Source organism: Rutidosis leptorrhynchoides, chromosome 5, assembly GCF_046630445.1.
Source record: "Rutidosis leptorrhynchoides isolate AG116_Rl617_1_P2 chromosome 5, CSIRO_AGI_Rlap_v1, whole genome shotgun sequence".
NCBI lineage: Eukaryota > Viridiplantae > Streptophyta > Magnoliopsida > Asterales > Asteraceae > Rutidosis > Rutidosis leptorrhynchoides.
In genome coordinates this window covers 432,773,397-432,793,122 of record NC_092337.1, presented here as the reverse complement: position 1 = coordinate 432,793,122, position 19,726 = coordinate 432,773,397, and the positions used below count along the sequence as shown (strand labels likewise).

The window sequence follows — 19,726 nt, the reverse complement described above, 5'->3', positions numbered from 1 at the left end:
CTATCCCATCTCTGATTCATCATGGGTTTGTCCTGTTCAAGTGGTACCCAAAAAGGGAGGGACAACCGTAATTCAAAATGAGAATAATGAGCTTATTCCAACTCAGGAAGTCACCGGTTGGAGGGTTTGCATAGATTATCGTAAACTAAACGATGCAACCCGAAAGGATCATTTTCCATTACCTTTCATCGATCAAATGTTGGAACGTCTATCAGGAAATGAATACTACTGTTTCCTTGACGGTTTTTCCAGCTACTTTCAAATTCCCCTCGAACCAAAGGACCAAGAAAAGACAACCTTTACCTGTCCTTATGGAACATTTGCTTACCGATGCATGCCCTTTGGGTTATGCAATGCACCAGCTACATTCCAGCGATGCATGGTAGCAATATTCTACGACATGATTGAACGTTGTATGGAAGTCTTCATGGATGACTTCTTAGTTTTTGGTAGTACCTTTGATTCGTGCCTTTAAAACCTTGAAAAGATGCTCACCTGGTGTGAAGAGTCGAATTTAGTTCTGAATTGGGAAAAATGTCACTTCATGGTTAAAGAAGGGATAGTTTTAGAACATAAGATTTCAAAAGCAGGAAGAGAAGTTGATAAGGCTAAGATTGAGACCATTACTAAACTTCCGAAACCTACCACAGTAAGAGCGGTAAGGAGTTTCCTTATACACGCCGGTTTCTACCGACGCTTCATTAAGGATATTTCAAAGGTCACACGACCTTTCACTCATCTCCTAGAAAAGGAAGTCCCGTTTGTCTTCGATGAAGAATGTCGAAAAGCATTCAACTATCTAAAGGAACAGCTAACACATGCACCCATCATGATAGCTCCTGATTGGAGTCTACCGTTTGAAATCGTGTGTGATGCAAGTGACTTCGCAGTTGGATCTGTGCTTGGACAACGGGTAGATAAGCACTTTCATCCAATCTATTACGCAAGCAAAACCTTAACCGGAGCTCAAGAGAATTACACTACCACGAAAAAAGAGCTGCTAGCCGTAGTATTCGCCTTCAACAAATTTCGTTCCTATATCATCCGGTCTAAAACTACAGTCTATACAGATCATTCAGCCCTCAAATATCTATCCACTAAGCAAGACGCGAAACCAAGACTCCTACGATGGATCTTACTCCTTCAGGAATTCGATATTGAGATTAAAGATAAAAAAGGAGCAGAGAACATCGCAGCAGACCATCTTAGTCATTTGGAGAACCCATCGATGGACCAACTTGCTGAACAAGATATCAGAGATAAATTTCCGGAAGAACAACTTATGAGTTTAGGACAAACTCACATAGGATCACAATTTACTGACACTACTTGGTATGCCGACATGGCCAACTACCTAGTTACCGGAGTAGTACAAAAGGGAATGAGCACCTCCCGAAGAAGGAAGTTCCTCAGGGATGCCAAGTACTACTACTGGGAAGATCCTTACCTGTTTAGAATTTGCCCTGATCAGATAATCAGGAGGTGCGTAGATGAGAAACAAGCAGCATGGATTCTTCACCAATGTCACCATGGGCCAACTGGAGGTCATCATGGAGCAAACTTAACTGCAAGAAAAGTCTACGAATCAAGATTTTATTGGCCGTCTATATTCCGAGATGCGCAAGAGCTTGTAAAGCATTACGACACATGCCAAAGGCATGGTATTATCTCTATGAAGAATGAGATGCCTCGGACTAATATCCAAGCTTGCGAGATCTTCGATATATGGAGATTAGATTTGATGGGGCCATTCCCAAAGTCTAATGGGAAATAATATGTCCTCGTAGCAGTAGATTACGTCTCCAGATGGGTCGAAGCCCAAGAATTTCCAACTAATGATGCCAAAGTCATCACCAACTTCCTGAAGAGACTCTTCTGCAGATTTGGAGCTCCCCGTGCTATAATAAGTGATAGAGGCACACACTTCTGTAATACTCAATTTATGAAGGTGATGCAACAATATGGAGTTACCTACAAAATGTCCACTACCTATCATCCGCAGACTAACGAACAAGCAGAGGTCACGAACAGAGCACTCAAAAGAATCTTAGAACGAACTGTCGGCCATCATGGAAATAAATAGGCCGAGAAACTAGACGATGCTCTGTGGGCATTCCGGACTGCTTACAAGAATCCTCTAGGGACTACACCCTACCGCATAATCTATGGAAAAGCCTGTCACTTTCCGCTGGAACTTGAATATAAAGCTCTCTGGGCGCTGAAAACCTGCAACCTCGACCCCTCAATTACCGCAAATCATCGGAAGATGCAGATGAATGAACTCGCCGAATTAAGAGACCAAGCATATGAAACGTCATACATCTACAAGGAACGAACAAAGCTTACGCATGATGCAAAATTAATCCCTACGAAGTTCGCCCCTGGAGATAAAGTTCTACTCTTCAATTCTCGGTTCAAGAAGTTCACCGGAAAATTTAGATCAAGATGGAGTGGCCCACACAAAGTTGTACATGATTTTCCACACGGAGCCGTAGAATTGAAAGGACCTACTGGAAACTTCAAAGTCAACGGCCACCGGTTAAAAGCTTTTCTAGAAGACCACGATAAGGAGGAGCACCTCTTCTCCTTTGATCCATTCTGAAGATCTGGTAAAGAAAAGTCGAGCTGTAACGACTTGATAAACAAAGCACTCTTGGGAGGCACCCCTTGCTTATCCTTTTATTATTATTTATTTTTATTTCGATTATTTTCAGTCTTAAGATATTATCTCTGTGTACTAACAACTAATCGCCGTACTTGCGCTTAGTACTTACAAGTTTGTTGAATGTGTTCAGGCAAAAAAAATGCCAAGTTCAGGAGTTTCAGCTTACATCCCAGTTCGCAGGAGGAGGACTCCTAGATTTTACTCATCCGGAAGCAGTGCTGATCAGAACAGGCCATCAACAGGGCAATTAGGCCCAAGGCGATTGATATTGGAGAGTGTTGAGGAGGATATTGACACATCACCTTCAGCTCCTCCCGTTCTATGATCTAGACGTTTAGCCAGGAGACCTGCCGAGCACACACAGCTACCAGAGACACATGAGCCACAGACGGTGATACACTATGGAGCCACTTTAAGTGACCCTGGTGTTACATGGGCACTACTAAGAGACCAGCAGAGGCTCTACCGAGCTCTTAGAGCATACCTTCAGCGCGAGGGGATGCCGCGCAGTACTCTGGGCCCGTCTTCATTTAGGCTAGTGCGCCGTGTTCAGCCGACACGACAAGCTACCCCCAGGCATTCCACGCCGGCCTCAGTTCACTCAGCTGCCTCAGCTGCCATGCCTGCACATGCTACTCCTATTCATATCACGCCGCATGCTCCAGTCACCGAGCTAGTTCCAGTCACTGAGCTATCCGAGGGTTGTCACTTAGTCACTATTCCCATATTAGTTGAGCCACCAACGACCCAGGTATTTGAGATCACCGGAAGCATACCTGACGAGGAGCCTTTCCCGAGCCTATCCCACCTACAGTTGTCGTCAGACCGATGTCTGGATTCACTACTAGGCCCTGAGTTGGATATAGGGCAACCTCTTGAGTACTTACCGAGACTAGAGGATAATGATGATCCCTTTGGATACTTCGCAGCGCCGACTCAGTACATCGACCAGGATAGTATCCCATAGACTACTTTACTTTATTTTATTTTTAGTTTTATCTTTTTGAAGCATTGTACTAAAAAAGTTATTTATATATATATATATATATATATATATATATATATATATATATATATATATATATATATATATATATATATATATATATATATATATATATATATATATATATATATATATATATATATATATATATATATATATATATATATAGTGGAAATGCTGCCTTTCTCTTTTTGCTCTTCATGCAGAGATATTATCAAAAGAGACTGGTCCTTAGGAGATTGACCCTAGGAGGGCCCATCACTAGGAAAGTAACACGACCATAGGGAAGTAATCCTTCTTCAAACCTATTTCGATTATAATGCACTAAAATCTCAAAGTGTGGGGTAACCCCCGCAACTAACTTGGAAATTTTAGAAGAAAATGTCCTTAATTTATAAAGTATTAAAATATTCTTTCTAGAGAACATTTGAGACAATGTTCTTCTAAGTGTGGGGTAATGGGTAAAGGTAGAAGGTTTTAAAGATCGAGTAACCATAAAACACCATGTTTTGAAAAATTCTTTTGTCCCAAAAGTAATTAAGCAATGGATATTGGGTAATTTCGAAAAATTCTTACCTTGTTTTTTCCCGAAAGATCTAATAAAATTGCTAGAAATCGGTTTTCGGAACATTTATTAGAACGGAACGATTAAGCTGAAACTTATGTTTTGTGTCAAAAGATTTCTTTTAAGAAAATATGTAAAAGGCTACGCATGATGAAGCACGACCCCTACTCCCAAAAAGGTGAGGAATCTTGGACCCAAAGTATCTGTATGACCCATCAAATCTACGGTACTTTGTCATTTCGATTGATGAGCGTGCTGGTGTATGGTTCAAGTTAGAACTTGGTTCAAACATACGTTTCAAGACCAATGGTTAGTAAGCGCCATAAGTGGTGCAGGTGCGATACTCCTTCCGAAATCATTCTGAATAGAGAAGACAAAACGCCATCCATTTTCGTTTCCACTCCACGCAATCTAAACCGACCAACTCACATAAAGAGTTGATGAATCAGAAATATTCACCCCAAATTCATTCCCAAAATACACCATTCACTCCCCTTTCCATTCATCAAAAGATCCAGAGATTAGTAAAGAGATAGATCGATAAAATTCGCTTCAAAAGCGCTTGTTGAAAGATTCCGAACCCCTGATTGTTTTTGATAGGTCAAAGACCTATTTTCAGTGGATTATCACTTCCTCTCTGGGCACCATGAATGAAAGATAAAAGTTATGAAGAAAGGGTATGCCGAAAATAAATAAATAATATATATATATATATATATATATATATATATATATATATATATATATATATATATATATATATATATATATATATATATATGTAAGAGCAAAGTCTCTATAAATAAGACAAAGAAACACCCGAGAAGTTGCCCTAAAGAAGGATGCCGGAAGAGCCAAAGAAAATTCTAGACAAAGTCTTAACAAAATCCGCCTCTTTCGAAGAAAGCTTCTACGAATTCCAGGCCGTTCTCTATCCAAAAATGGATATTCTAAAGAATCAAAGTCTATCAATTCTCTCAAAAATCAAAAGATCTGGATACCTTTCACCGATCTATAAATTTCCCGACCAAACCCTATAACCCGTCTTCCTCTTGAAAGAATGCTTAGGAAGAAGATCAGTGCTGTCCTTACTTAACCAGTGGAGATATCGATGCTTTACCAAGCCTATGATGAGAACTGTTACACGACTGGCTTCTGAGCGACAATACAATTAGAATAGGACACCCTAAACACTTGAGTGATATGAGTGATCCGCTAGTGAGGAGCCTAATCATGTATACTCTACATCTGAGAGTTGGAAAGTATGCCTTTTTCACTATGGACGCGATTGAAATCTAGCAACCAAATCATCGAAGCTCGAAAATTTTTCTAATACTTTCGAAAGATGTGCCGACTTCTGATAAAGGCATAATAAAAAAATCCACAGGTGGGGCAAGGAGGAGTCTATTAGAAAGATCCTTATATTCCCACTTTTTGCTTGAGGACAAGCAAAGCCAAGTGTGGGGTATTTGATATCGGTCAAAAAGTCACATTTTTATCCCCAATATTAAGCCCTAGAACAATATAGATTTAAACTTTGTCGTCAAAATTATCGCTTTCTTGGTTGATTTTGTAGATTAAATAATTACGAAGGCGACGCAAAAAGAATCAAGTAAAACGGAGCTAAAATGAAGATTCTAGAGCGAAAATGGTGAAAGACAAGAAATAAAGTTACGATCCAGCAAATCAGTAAGCCAAACGGCTTGCCAAACGGGCTGCCAAATGGCTTGCCAGTGTGGCACAAGGCCTGCCAAACGCCCTGATCAAACAGCCTCGTTAAACGGCTTGCCTTAGCAAACGGACCCTGCAAACGGCTTGCCAAACGACCTGCCAGCCGTTTGCAGGCAAATTCCAAGTCTATTTAAAGGGCGTTCTCCATCCATTTCAACACACACTCAATTTGTAAATCATTTCATATTTTCAAGCTTTTAGTTAGTTTTAGTTAGCTTAGCTTTTATTTTTCGGAGGATATCCCGGCGAGTCCCTGCAATCTCGGGCAGATTTCTTCGGCCTTTTCAGGTTTTTATCCGAAACGCTTGTCTTTTGTATTAAACATGTGTTCTTACTTTTTATGTTTAATAATGCGTTCCGATATTACCATGATAGCTTAATTAATCTGTATGTTGCCATGATAGAAGTTTAGGTTAGTGTAATTATGTTAATTTAGTACGATTACTGTTATAATACTGAACTAGAAAGTCTGATAGATTTGTATGCTAGCATCTTAAGGATTGACCAACCTAGATTGTGATCAAGGCTTGTCCACCTATATGAAATTAGCTACTTCATAGGATTAAGACCCCTGGTTATACTGTATCTGAAGATTCTATGAACTCGGTATGGCCGGAGTTCCCGAGAGGCATTTAATGCGCTTTTAGGACACAGAACTTAGGAATAGAGACATGAATGACCTAGTATGCCTATTGACTGTTCCGAAGAGACTTCTTAGGAGCTGTTAAGATCTAGTTAGTGCCTTCACTGTGTGACCCAAGCCTATTGCATGTTCTTGTCTGATTATTTCCTTAGGTCTTAGCCATATCAACTCTTTAGGTATTCATTAGATTTCTATCTGCTTTACTATCAGTATATTAACTGTGATATTGTATAATGTTTGAATTGATATAATCTCATTAGTATGATGGAATGGTTGTTAGTTTTCATTTAAGGTTTTGCCAACTTAAACCGACGGATTCCTTCCGTTTGTGATCAGTGTTCAATCAACACGGCACGTTGTTATTCAGTTAACTAAACTGATAACGAGGGTTAGGATTAGAGCTTAACTCACTAATAAACCTAGTACTTTACTGAGGATAACCTCCGAGGTATTTTTACCTTTCAATTATACGACCAAGTGACATACTTCTCACTGCTCAAAGAGAACTCCGAGAGTTCAGAGACAAGTAGGTCTGTGTAATTGGCTCATCCAACCAGATCTACATCATTCTAAGCATAGTCTTAACATAAGCATAATTACCTTTCCCTAACCCAATACTGATATCTTGGTCAACATTTCCCTGATCTGCATACTCCGGATATCCTTCCACTTATTTACTTTTCTGCACTTAGGACTTTTAGCTAAAAACAACTACTATCTTTTATCCAGTTAATTTAACTAAAAGACAATTATCCACTTGATCTTCAATTCATTAATCAGCAAAAAAATACGACACTAGGTTAACTTACACCTTCTACACCTTAGAAAGCAAAAGTAAATTTAGGCCCCGCACAATATAAATAAACGAAGACACTGTGTGCTACCGAACCGGACATCCTGCGACCTAACAACACCGTACAAATAAAACCGTCCGTTAGTAGCATATCAAAGCATGAGGCAATTATCAACTTATAAAACATAAACATCATTTTGTAGTTTGAAATATACATACTAATCTTCCACTACTACCTACTATAACTACAGACTAATTTTGTCAAACAGTACTTATAATATATAAAAACTAAAGTATAATTATCTATATATATGCTAATCTCGAATACTTTAGCATTTGGTCTGACATGTAACTAAACAATTTTTATTATATATAATATATATATATATATATATATATATATATATATATATATATATATATATATATATATATATATATATATACACCGAAGTTTAATTGATACCAACAATACACAATAGATTAAAGGTATCCAGCTTCTTGAAGTTTATGAGAGCTTGAGCTTATGATTCGGCACCTTGCCGGTGGTCCGACCTTCTTCTATTTCTTTTTCGTCGTTCAATAAGTGTACAACCTCTTCCATGACTCCCCGACGGCGTGCTTTCCTTTTTTATCTCCTCCGTCTACTTTGCCGAAAAGTAGGCGGTGATCCAATGGTTCTTTTCATTGGATATGTGATCTGGTTTGGTTTGCGTGGTGGTGTATGGTGAAAGATCCGTTTTGGGTGGTTTTTGGCCTGAGTTTTTTGTGCTGTTGTTTCTCACGCCGTCACCTCTTGTAGGTGGTCGTAGGCGGCGAGTTCCTGTCGGAACTCTATGGCCACCGTGGTTGGGTGCGGGATTTTTTGGATCTTTTGTGGTCTGAGGTGTGTATACAGATGCCCCGGTACTTAGGCCTTTAACAGCTGATGACGGTTGCTAGTGGTTGCTGGCGGTTTCTAGTGGTTGTTAGCGGCTGGCGATGACCGGCGGCTGTTGGAGGTTGTGGTCAGGTTTGGCGATTTCTTTGATGGTTATTGCATGTTTTTGTGGTTGTGCGGCTGTTGCAAGTACATACTAGCGGGCCATAGCTGCGGCTGGTGGCGGCCGGTGGCGGTTGGAGGCTACTATTGTGGCCAATGATTGGTGGCGATTATTGGTGCCTGATCGGGTCAGGGATGTGTTTGTTGTTTCAGAAAATTTAGAAAATTTGACGATTATGGACTTGATCTCTCTATGACCCGTCTTTGCGGATGACTCTAGTTGGTTGTTACACGGTTGCTCTCATTTATTCCATTTTTCCCGTTGTTGTGTCTGTTTAGGTAGGCGCGATGTTGTTGCTGGCGTTGTTTACTTGATTGGTTACGGAAAATTAGATCTCGGGATTAGCGTTATTTGGTTGTCCGGTGGGAGTTGTTTAAGTGCGAGTCTCGATGAGTGTTGGATGCGAAGTTTGGGTTTGGGGTTAGGTGTATGTATATGTATGTTTAGATCGGTATACAATGGTGTGTGTGTAGTGGTGATAGTATTTAGGTTTCTAATGAGGTCAGTTTCAATTCAATTGTACGATTCTATACACGTAGTTCATTAGAATTGTTACAAGGTTGTAACTCCAGATCATTTGATATATATATATATATATATATATATATATATATATATATATATATATATATATATATATATATATATATATATATATATATATATATATATATATATATATATATACTACTATTTTGTCAAAAAATAAATAAACGAATAAGCTCCAAGTCTTTGTTTAGTAGGCATAAAAAGTAAAGTTAATGAAAATTATAAGTTCTTTAAAGATAAGCTATTTGTAGTAGTTTATGAAAAAACGTAGAGCTTATGACCTGAAAAATAAGATCCATCTATTTTATCAAACAATTATAAAAAATAATAAGTTCCAGTTATCAATTTTAAAAATAAGTTCTAGTTATTAGTTTCAGAAATAAATTATAGCTCTAGCCAACAACCTCTAACTATAAGATACAGCTCCAACTCCAGCTCTAGTTAATTTTATATAAAAGCACCCTAAGTCATAATTAATTAATTAATTAATTAAGACATACACTAATACACACTAATACACACAACTCATTGTCACATTTGTATTGCTTAAGAAAGCAAGTGAATAGTAATATTTTTCCATTTACCCATTAAAGTTTCATTTTTTCTCCAATTTTTTCTTACTTTTTGTCTATCGAATTTGACAAACGTTTAGTTAATAATGTAAAAGAATGTGACTTTTAAATTTTATCTTTAAATACGTGTTACATTTTTTTATTTTAATATTAGTCTGGGATCACCCGAGGGCATGGCCGGTAACCCCGCCCCCCCCCCCCAATACACACTAATACACACAACTCATTCTCACATTTGTATTGCTTAAGAAAGCAAGTGAATAGTAATATTTTTCCATTTACCCATTAAAGTTTCATTTTTTCTCCAATTTTTTCTTACTTTTTGTCTATCGAATTTGACAAACGTTTAGTTAATAATGTAAAAGAATGTGACTTTTAAATTTTATCTTTAAATACGTGTTACATTTTTTTATTTTAATATCAGTCTGGGATCACCCGAGGGCATGGCCGGTAAACCCCCCCCCCCCCCCCCCCCCCCCCCCCGGTGTTCCCCGCTACTTTCGCAACGTGATCTGCGAAAGGTGGCATTGAGTGGATTTCAGATTAATGGAATATCTTTCTGTTCAATATTGCCAACCTAGAAAATCGAACTTTCAACCTCTAACAAAGAGGTATGAGTCATTACCACTGAAACATCAACCCAAAAATTACGGGTTATATGTTAATTATCTACTATTTTATTATTACATTAAACTATTTTTTTTTTGGAACAATTACATTAAACTATTAATTTGAAACATAAAAAAAAATAAAATAAATAAATAAATAAAAAAATTATCCTCTACTACGACGCGTAGGCTTCTTAGTTGGTTAGATAATACTGCCTTGTACCCATTTCGATAGTGAATTATGGCTCAAACTACAAATCAGCTCACATATCCATATTCGATATAAACATGATTAGAATCTAAGAACTACAGAGCACTTTTTAGGCACTTGATGGAGTTTGAATCTCAAATGAGTTGTAAAGGTGCTGCTAGTTAGAAGAAGATGGTGACCTGGCGTTGATATGTCAATGTAAGGCACGTGCTTTTCAAATTTAAGGACCATATTTGTACACCTAGATTCTTATATGATGGACATTTCAGTTACTCTTTATATATATACAAAACTTTAGGTCAGAAAAGAGTTATTTTGATCTACAAATATTTGGATTTTTTTATTTATCTCTCTTGAAAAACATGTAACGAAATTATATAGACTGAGTTGTTGTAATTATAGAATGCATGGCATATATAATTCTTAAATTTTTTTATAAACACATCTCATATACCATCGATATTGCAGAACTTGGGAGTATTAGGCAAAACAAGCCTCCCAATTACTAAGTCTAATTACTCGTTTTACTAGGTTAAATTCGATCTAACTTGGTCAGACTCAGTTAAAACTCGAGATTACACGCTCAAACTCAGAGATTAATCAGAAAACCAATCAAAATTGGTTATAGTCAAACTTGTTCAACATTTGAGTACTCTTCGAATTGCCGAGAAAACCATGTAACGACATTACATAGACTGAATTGTTGTAGTTATAGAATAGAATGCGTGGCATATATAATTGTTAAAAATTTTATGTAAACACAACTCACAAACCATTATTGTTGCAAAACTCGAAAGTACTCGGCGAGTAATCAGCAAAAAAAAAAACAAAAATAGTCTCCCAATTACTCAGTCGAGTTACTTGTTTTATTCGCTCAAATTTGATCTAACTTGGTCAAACTCAGTCAAAACTAGAAATTACACGGTTAAACAGATTAATCAAAAATTCGATTAAAATCGGTCAAACTCAAACATCCGAGTACTCTCAAAATTTTCTGGCCGAGTCACTACAAGAGAAATCAGGACGGGCGACGAAGGCTTTTTGCGGCAATGAGATGTTACAGCAGAAGATGTCTTAGGGCGTCGGTATGGATGGAAATGTGGTATTGGTCCAAGGGTAACGGGGTCACGAAGGTCCGTTGATTCGTGTACATCCTCCCAAACGAGTCAACGATTCTTCACGTAAGATGAATATAATCGTAGGTGGGCCGAGGACTGGGAAAGATTAAAATCCGAGGTGTCGAAAAGTGTCAAGAAATCGGTGACAGAATCTGTTAAAAAAAGTATGCGCAGTTTCTTCATGAAAAACTTTGGTTTTGGCAGAAAGGGGAAAGAAAAAGTCCCGGTGGATGAGGAAAAAGAGGATGAGGATGATCAACAGGTTGAGGATTTGGATTTGGATGACGATATGGCCATGTAATCAAAACAATATGTAGGATGTTTATGTAATAACTAAAACATAATATTTGTAGGATGTTATGTAATAACTACTTTTGTAAACGTTTATTTAGGTTTGTTTTATCATATTTGCAGCGACAGAGGATTCAAAGGGCAGGGGGTGCCATGGTCCCCCCAACAAACTTTGTCCTTACTAGCAATTTTTATGATTTTGGGGATTAAGTATGTTAAATTCAAATCTTGGCCCCACTAAATTAAAATTTTGACTTCTAGCATACCGTTTTTCAATGAAAGGTTGTGTATCCTCTTCAATTAAACGTATTAATCATGAAATTTATGGATTTTATTCATATATAAGAGGCTACATGTTTTGATTAAGTTTTTTGCCCCCTCAATGTTTGGGTTCAAGCTCCGTCGCTGCATATTTGTAGAAGTTATTGATGTTATTGTTGTTATATATGCTGGAAAATTGGTCACAAACAGGTTGCGAAGACACGTCCGAATTACCGAGTGGAAAGCTGCAAAAACAACATAATCTTATTGCAGATAGAGAATGCATTTGCGGCGATGATCGCCGCTAATTGTAATGCGTCGCCGCAATTAGTTGCGCGAAACTCAGGATTGTAGTCCGCAAAATGCGGCGATGATCGTCGCCGAAACTCGTCGCAATTAGTCAACTTCAGCAACAACGAATCGGGTCCCACTTTGTCGTCGTCGCAAATGGCCGTCGCAAAAGGCCTTTCACGGCGAACCTTAGGAGTCCGTTTATTTACGACGAGATATCGTCGCAAAAGGTTTTTGCGGCGATTTTTAGGGCCTTATGCGGTGCTAGAAATCGTCACAAATGGGCCGATACCGTGTAGTGAGTAGTGATATATGTAACCGTGCATATCATAACTTCAATTTTGTCACAAATACAAATATATTTTTCATTTCTAGACTTGAAGTCGTATTCTTATAAATAGAGATGCACCTTAGTTGATACCGTTTTTGCAATGATCACCCTGGTAATTGGTAATATAGATTTAATTTTTAGCTTTATATTCGATCGAATATAATCCGTATTTATGAACAGTTTAAAGGTGCATGCATGATGATGAGGTAAATAGCAAGTTAGACCATGTAATTTGTTCCTCCAATAGTTAATTTTTGCCTGTATTATTATTACGACCAAAACATGGATATTTGCATGCATGACACTGAAGTAACAACTCCTTTTCAGTATTTCTCTTCCCCAAAGTTTTGGCTTTGCTTGTGTGGAGATTACTGCAAATTTGATAATTCCAAAAAACTAAAATAAAATACGATTAAAAAAATAAAAAAAAAACAAAAGAAAACTAAAAGGGAATTTATGCTTTACTCTTTGTCTTTCTCTTTGCCTTTTTTCATTGACTTTTCTTCACTTAACTTATCATCTGTTACGTTTTGTTTTATTTAATCACAAATTCACACATCATTCCGTTGATAGTTTAACTATCACTCATACTATATAATCAAAATCCGGTAAACATTTTAATTATTGGTCAAACTCTTAAATTTGACTATTACATTAACAATATAATATGCACTTGTTTAGAACACATACAATCCCATTAACAATTTTCCTGGTATTATGATACGGAGTAGTTAATTACTGATAAATACTCATCAATAAGAAAAAACCAGACCGATCTACAAATAAAACAACTAGATTGTAGACGACTTTCTATGGATCTTAGAATAGTTCTAGACTTGATCTAAGGGTGGAAAACAATAGAACAAGCATCAATCGAATAACGAGTCGTAGTATCGGGGTCCTATAAATCAAACATAGACTATTAACAAGATTAGATCGACTCCTAGAGGTGTTATTCGGTGGGTGTTATGGTTTGGGACGGAAACGAGAGTATACGGATTAAGATAAATGGAATGTGTAACCTAATAATGAAGGCACAAACTCGTATAACTGTCTCCATACACAGTCGGTCGACTGTCTATGACAATCGGTCGACTGTTTGGACTCAGTCGATCGTCTGAGTTGACAGTTTAACTATTGATATAAAACGTCAACGCACACACATATTAGTTCAATAGTCACAGTTGCAATATTGTTCGTTATTATATGAATGAATTTAAACATAAATATTCTTAGAACTATGAATTACAAATATTTATTAACATACATCCTACATATATATGTGCCACATTGTTCCGTAACGTTTATTCACATAAACCATAAGTTACATATCTCAACTAGTGGGTTAGAATAATGCCATTCAATTGTTATTTTACATAAGTTAGCAATTTATTAAAATTAAAATAATTTAAAATAAATCATGATATTCAACTCATTTCACTCCTACTAATCTTAACAAACATCTAGTCTAGCTACTGTTTTACATGAAGGTAACAGCAAATTCGTGTATTGTTTTAGTCGTCTCGTGTTACATTGTAGAATGATAGTCGGAGGTCGTGTTATGTATTCGAGTTATGTAATCCCTAGCATCTTGCTAGTTTTATAATTTTAATAATATAATTATTACCTTTCGAAAAAGAAAAAAAACAGCAAATTCTACAAAAGCCCAAATTAAGGGGTACTGGGTACGTGGCATTATGTTGATTTTACAGAAGCCCATAGGGGTAAAATGGTAAATAAACACGCAAAAAACTAGGCTTAATTACATATTTAATTTAATTTCTAGTTTATAGAATCAACAACACATAGGGTAGCTTCTTCCTCAATTATTCTGAGCATTTGGTGGACTGCGCCTGCTATCTCGTCCGCTGAGTTTAGTCTGCATCCTTCCTCAACCTGCATTTGAAAAATATAATAATGAATATTTATTTATTTTTATTCTTGATAATTGCCTTAATTTTTATTAAAAAACAAAATTACCGAAACTAGGACACAACAACGTTTATGGAAACAAACATCCTTTTCTACCCATCATTACCAATACATTAACGGAATTAGGTCACACCTGATTGAATTCTCAAAAATACCCTCCCTCATAAGTGTGTACCATTGTACCTTATTTTTCAATTAGTACTTTTTCCAAAAATCTTGTTTTATGAATGTATTTTTTTACTAAAAAATAAATTAAACTTTAACGATGGTAAATTGACAAAAGGAAAAAAATGTGATGGACCTTTTTATGTTTTTTTTTTTTCCTTGACCATGATGAAAGTTTTATGTTCCAAGAAAAAGAAATTTGAGTCTATTGATTAAAAAGGAAAGTACTACTAGTATCTCAAAAGCTGTTTTTTTTTTTTTTTTTTTTTTGCATTGTGAAGTCATCTAATGTAAGGTCATTTTCATCTACACACTTTTGCATGAACAATATACACATTAACGAATTATTTGTTTTGGAATAAGTAACTATATATATCTAAACTTTGGTAATTATGAATAACGAATATTAATATCATCGGATGCAATGTAGCTAGAGTTGTAATTAATGTTTAACTCTAGCTGCATTGAAATATCCGATAAAAAATTACAAAATTTAAACTTTATTTAGTTTACGTACCTTGACACTAATGGAGTAGAGAACTAAAGGTTCCAAGGAGGTAATATTGAGGTGGAGTACGGACAAATGAAGTGTTTGAAAACAAGCCACCATTTTCGAAAGGTGAGTGAAACGTTTATGCGATAATATGCGTAAATTAGCATGCGTTTCGATCAAAGTGACCTCAATATCTGCAATTGCTGCCTTGCTTTTTGAAGTATACTTGTTAGGAATTTGAGAACAAGTATATTGTGGGTAAGAAAAAAATTGTGAAAATGGAGGTTCAATTGATGATAGTTTTGTGAAATTACTATCTTGTCCATCTTGTTGTTCTTGTTGTTGATTCAATATGAACTTTTGAGCTTCAAGAGACTGCAATAGATGTTCAAGTTCTTTCACAAATTCTATAGCACCACCAACTATAGAAGCTTGGTCACCCTAGAAAAATTAATACATGCAACACGAAATTAAGGGGTATAAATGTCATTAATCATTAAATAAAATAAAGCATTGTACATTTGGGGAATGATGTAACAATTATAAATAATGTAGTTTCTAAGTAGATAATTAGAAGTCAACCATATGAAACTGCAAAACTTTGGCATGTTATTGTTGTTCATTGCATCCGACAAATTGACAAGAAAAGGGATCTCTAAAAAGAAGAGAATGCTTTTAAAGAGATCAAGCAAAGTAAATATATTACAGTGTTTAAGATTTTGTACCATGAGAGAGAAATGTAACAAGATTCCAACCTTAAGTCTTTCATCTTAATCATTGTTGCTTTGAGGATTTGACATAAATGTTGTCACTAATACTATGAAGTTTGAAGAGAACATCACAAGATTTGAAATAATTTTCTAGCCAATACATTAATTAAATTAAAAAATTAACATTTTACTAATATTTGTAACTATAAAATGCTATAACCTCGTTTTTCTTCTAACAAAAGATAATGTATGTATATTGCATTTTCATGCAACCAAAGATTTAATTAACCAATATTTTGAGATTGTCAAAATGCTATAAACTAGTTTTTCTTCTAGCAAAAGATAATTTATGTATGAATTGATATTGCATTTTCTTGCAACCAAACGCTTAATTAAACAATATTTTGAAATTGTCATTAGACAAATAAATAAATTGGAATCGAAAATTATTAAAGTTTATGTTTCAGAAAATAAAGAAGAATTAAAATTATAATTGAATTACTATTTATGGTTATTAAATTGAGTCCAATTTAATTTTAAATCATCTCACATACTCAAAATGTCTTTTTCTTCTTCTTTAATATCAACCAGATTATAATAATCATATACTAACAAATCTTATCTCCACCTCACAAAACCTCCAAAACCTTATTTTAATACAATAATTGGAACTATAATTTTTTAATTAAATAAAATAATGAAAAGAAACAAACCCTTTGAACATAAGATTCCGGCATGAGAGACCTTAAAACGGCAAGATGTTCATTCATTTGTTTCCGGCGGTTTCTTTCAACGGCAATGTGTGTCATTCTTTGAGTTTCAGCTTCTTCTTTATTCTTACAAACCCTAGGCCTTCTTCTTCTTTTTTTCTTACTTCCACCACCAACTTGAACCCCTAAATTAATATTCTGATTATTATTATTATTTAAATAATTCTTTTCTTGTGTTTTGCCATTGCAATAAGCTTGAACAGCCATAGACATCTTAGCAGTGGTTGTAGTTAAAGAAGAATTAGAAGTCGTAATCATCTCCATAGGTGGAGTTGCATCTGAGAAATCATGATTTAAACAAGGGTTAGGGTTTTGATTTTCGAGGTGAAAACAGAAACTAGTTGTACTAGTACTACAAGGAGGATTAATAGTAGTGGTTTCAGAAGAGTCATTGCAGCTGGTAAAAGGGGTTGCAGAAATGGTGTCATAGATTATGAAGTTGAGAAGTTCATTGGAAGAAAGTGTTTCTAAAGCCATACTCTTTCTTTTTGTTATCTAATGTGTGGCAACTTTAGGCTTTTGTGTTTGTTTACATATATCTATTTATCTATATTTATATTACAGGTTAGGGTACTAGTGTGGTAAGCTAGTATAGTGTAACCCTTGTTGTGAAGATATTTGGTTATTAGGTGGAAACTAAAGTTTCATATCAAAAATTAAAAATAGTTAATGTACATATGCATATATTTATTTAGGAACCTCTCTTTATTACTTACTACTGTTTCAAATCTATTGTTCATATTTAAAGTGTCTCAAATTAATTGTTTATTTCTATAAATGTAAAAAAATAATATGATAAAAAACTTTTGTGCCCCTACTTTATTCATGTAGGACAAAAATATAGGTAAAAAGTAAGGAGTAAGACTGAAAAGTTAAAAAAAAATACATGTGGCATGTATTTTTTTCTTAAACTGTGTGTTTTTTCTCCAAGGATAATAGATTTGGGACGGAGGGAGTATTAGTTTTAGAGTACTAAAGAACGCATTGACTTATATGTAAGACAAGTTGTTGGGGCTAAAAGTGATCCTATAAATTGTATCAAAGTGAAGTAGCAACTTCAACTTTAATATTGTGGTTCACCGGAAGAAGCTAACCGATGCTACAAGAAACAAGTATAACCTGTACTGTGAGGTTTGGTTTCTTGGATGGTGAAAAAGTTTCTTGAACAAGTATGATAGGAACTGGTTAAAAGCTGTCACAAGTTAGAGGAATGAAAATCGCATGTTGGTTTATATTGTGGCTATGGAAGTTCAAATAATGATTTTTGAACATGGCCGGGGAAGATTTCGTGAGTCCGGAAAACGAAGACCTTAGCTAACTTGTCCAAGGAGAATTTGCGTTGAATGTTAATTGTGTGATCAAATAGTCGAATTGACAAACTGATTAAGGGGGTCATTTTTGAAGATAAACAGTTAATGAGTGCAAACTAAATTCTCACATCTTAAATTAAAAGAAATTAATGTATGCATATAAACACTTGAAAATCACCTCTATCACCAATAAATTTTAAAGTAATAGAAAAATATGAAAGTATATAAAAATTGAGGTGTAAAATTGTTAAATTAACATCCACATAAGGGAGAAGCCGTAAGAAATAGTGTAAAATTAACATCCACATAAGGGAGGAACCGCAAGAGATGAAAATATCATGTACGATTATAGAACATAGATTCTTTGAATTGAATCACGATTATAACGAATGTCAACTCAATCATAGAATAAATCTTAAACTGTGTGTTTTTTATGTATGAATAATTAAATTATAACGAGAGTGTATGTTATTTAATTATTATTTTTATGTTTGATTTAGAGATTTAGATTGACTAGCAATCAATTATTTTAGCTAATAAAAACGTATAATTGCTTAAAATTGTCTTAATATGACATAAAGACCCAAATATAAAAATAGATAGAATAGAATATTATTTTAAAGTCTGTAACTCTCGAAACATGATGACACGTTTCATTTCAAATTAAAAATATAGTCCTTAATTCTTTTATCTGTTATAACTATAATGATGATGAGATGATGGGTAGTAATAGAGGGGAATTGTGTTAGCTCGAATAACGTTGTAGAAAATGTGGTTGTTATGAGAATTTTGCGAGTGAGTGTTGTGAAAAAAAAAAATATGATGCAGTAAAATGTACAAGTATTTGATAATCGATTGAAAAAGTGATAATGTAATAATATATTAGTTTTTTGAAAAAATTATTGACAAAAAAAATGTCACTGTGGGTACCGTGATTTGATTTCCCACGGCCCCAAAATATTCACCGACAACGCCCCCAAGAAGCGTTGTAGGCATTGTTTACCGTCACATAAGATGCCCGTGTCCCAATAAAAACCGTAAGAAGACATTCTAAAAATAATTTACCTTATTATTTATATTTGTTCAAAATAACTGATCACCCGATTTATTATTCTCAATCATTTAGTATTTATTACTATAAATAAATTTAGTCAATCTTATCTTAAATATTTTAACAAATTAATATTATCTATTTAAAATTGTTGTACGCTAATTCATGACAATAAGAACAATAGATATTAAATTGAAAAGTGTATTGATGTGAAAAGTTAGTTACATAGTAGAGAGAATTTCTTCGACAATTTTAAACTCTATAAATTGTTAATGACTACTAAAATTTTAATTGAAGGTGAGAGGAGGTATTTATAGTCTTTGATTTTTTTTCTTTCAGCCTTTGATACCTCCTCGTTACAATAAGGTTAAAAATGACTCCACATTATTTATTATTTTTAACGAGACTCTACAAATATCAAATTAAAATTAAAAATTCTTAAGGAAAAGAAGGAGTAATACTCTTACAAAACTCGGTGAGTGAAATAATACAGCAGTCCAAAATAATGGAATAAAAGATCTAAAAACGAAGCAAAGAAAATTGTTAGCCCCAATGATAAGAAAAAAAACGGCGGGGTACTTTTGGGGTGGTTGTTGTGTTGAGCATGTATTTCGATA

At 35.0% G+C, this 19,726-nt stretch overlaps 1 protein-coding gene across 1 annotated transcript; it reads right to left on the bottom strand.

The window, feature by feature from the left end:
* Positions 1-14,332: 14,332 nt before the first annotated feature.
* On the bottom strand, positions 14,333-17,283 carry LOC139847424 (transcription factor bHLH94-like). The gene is made up of 3 exons (XM_071837095.1): positions 16,692-17,283; positions 15,293-15,709; positions 14,333-14,574 (listed from the first exon to the last, which is right to left on the bottom strand). The coding sequence occupies exons 1-3, from the start codon at positions 17,223-17,225 to the stop codon at positions 14,461-14,463; spliced, it is 1,065 nt and encodes a 354-aa protein (XP_071693196.1). The 5' UTR covers positions 17,226-17,283; the 3' UTR covers positions 14,333-14,460.
* Between the last annotated feature and the right edge of the window lie 2,443 nt (positions 17,284-19,726).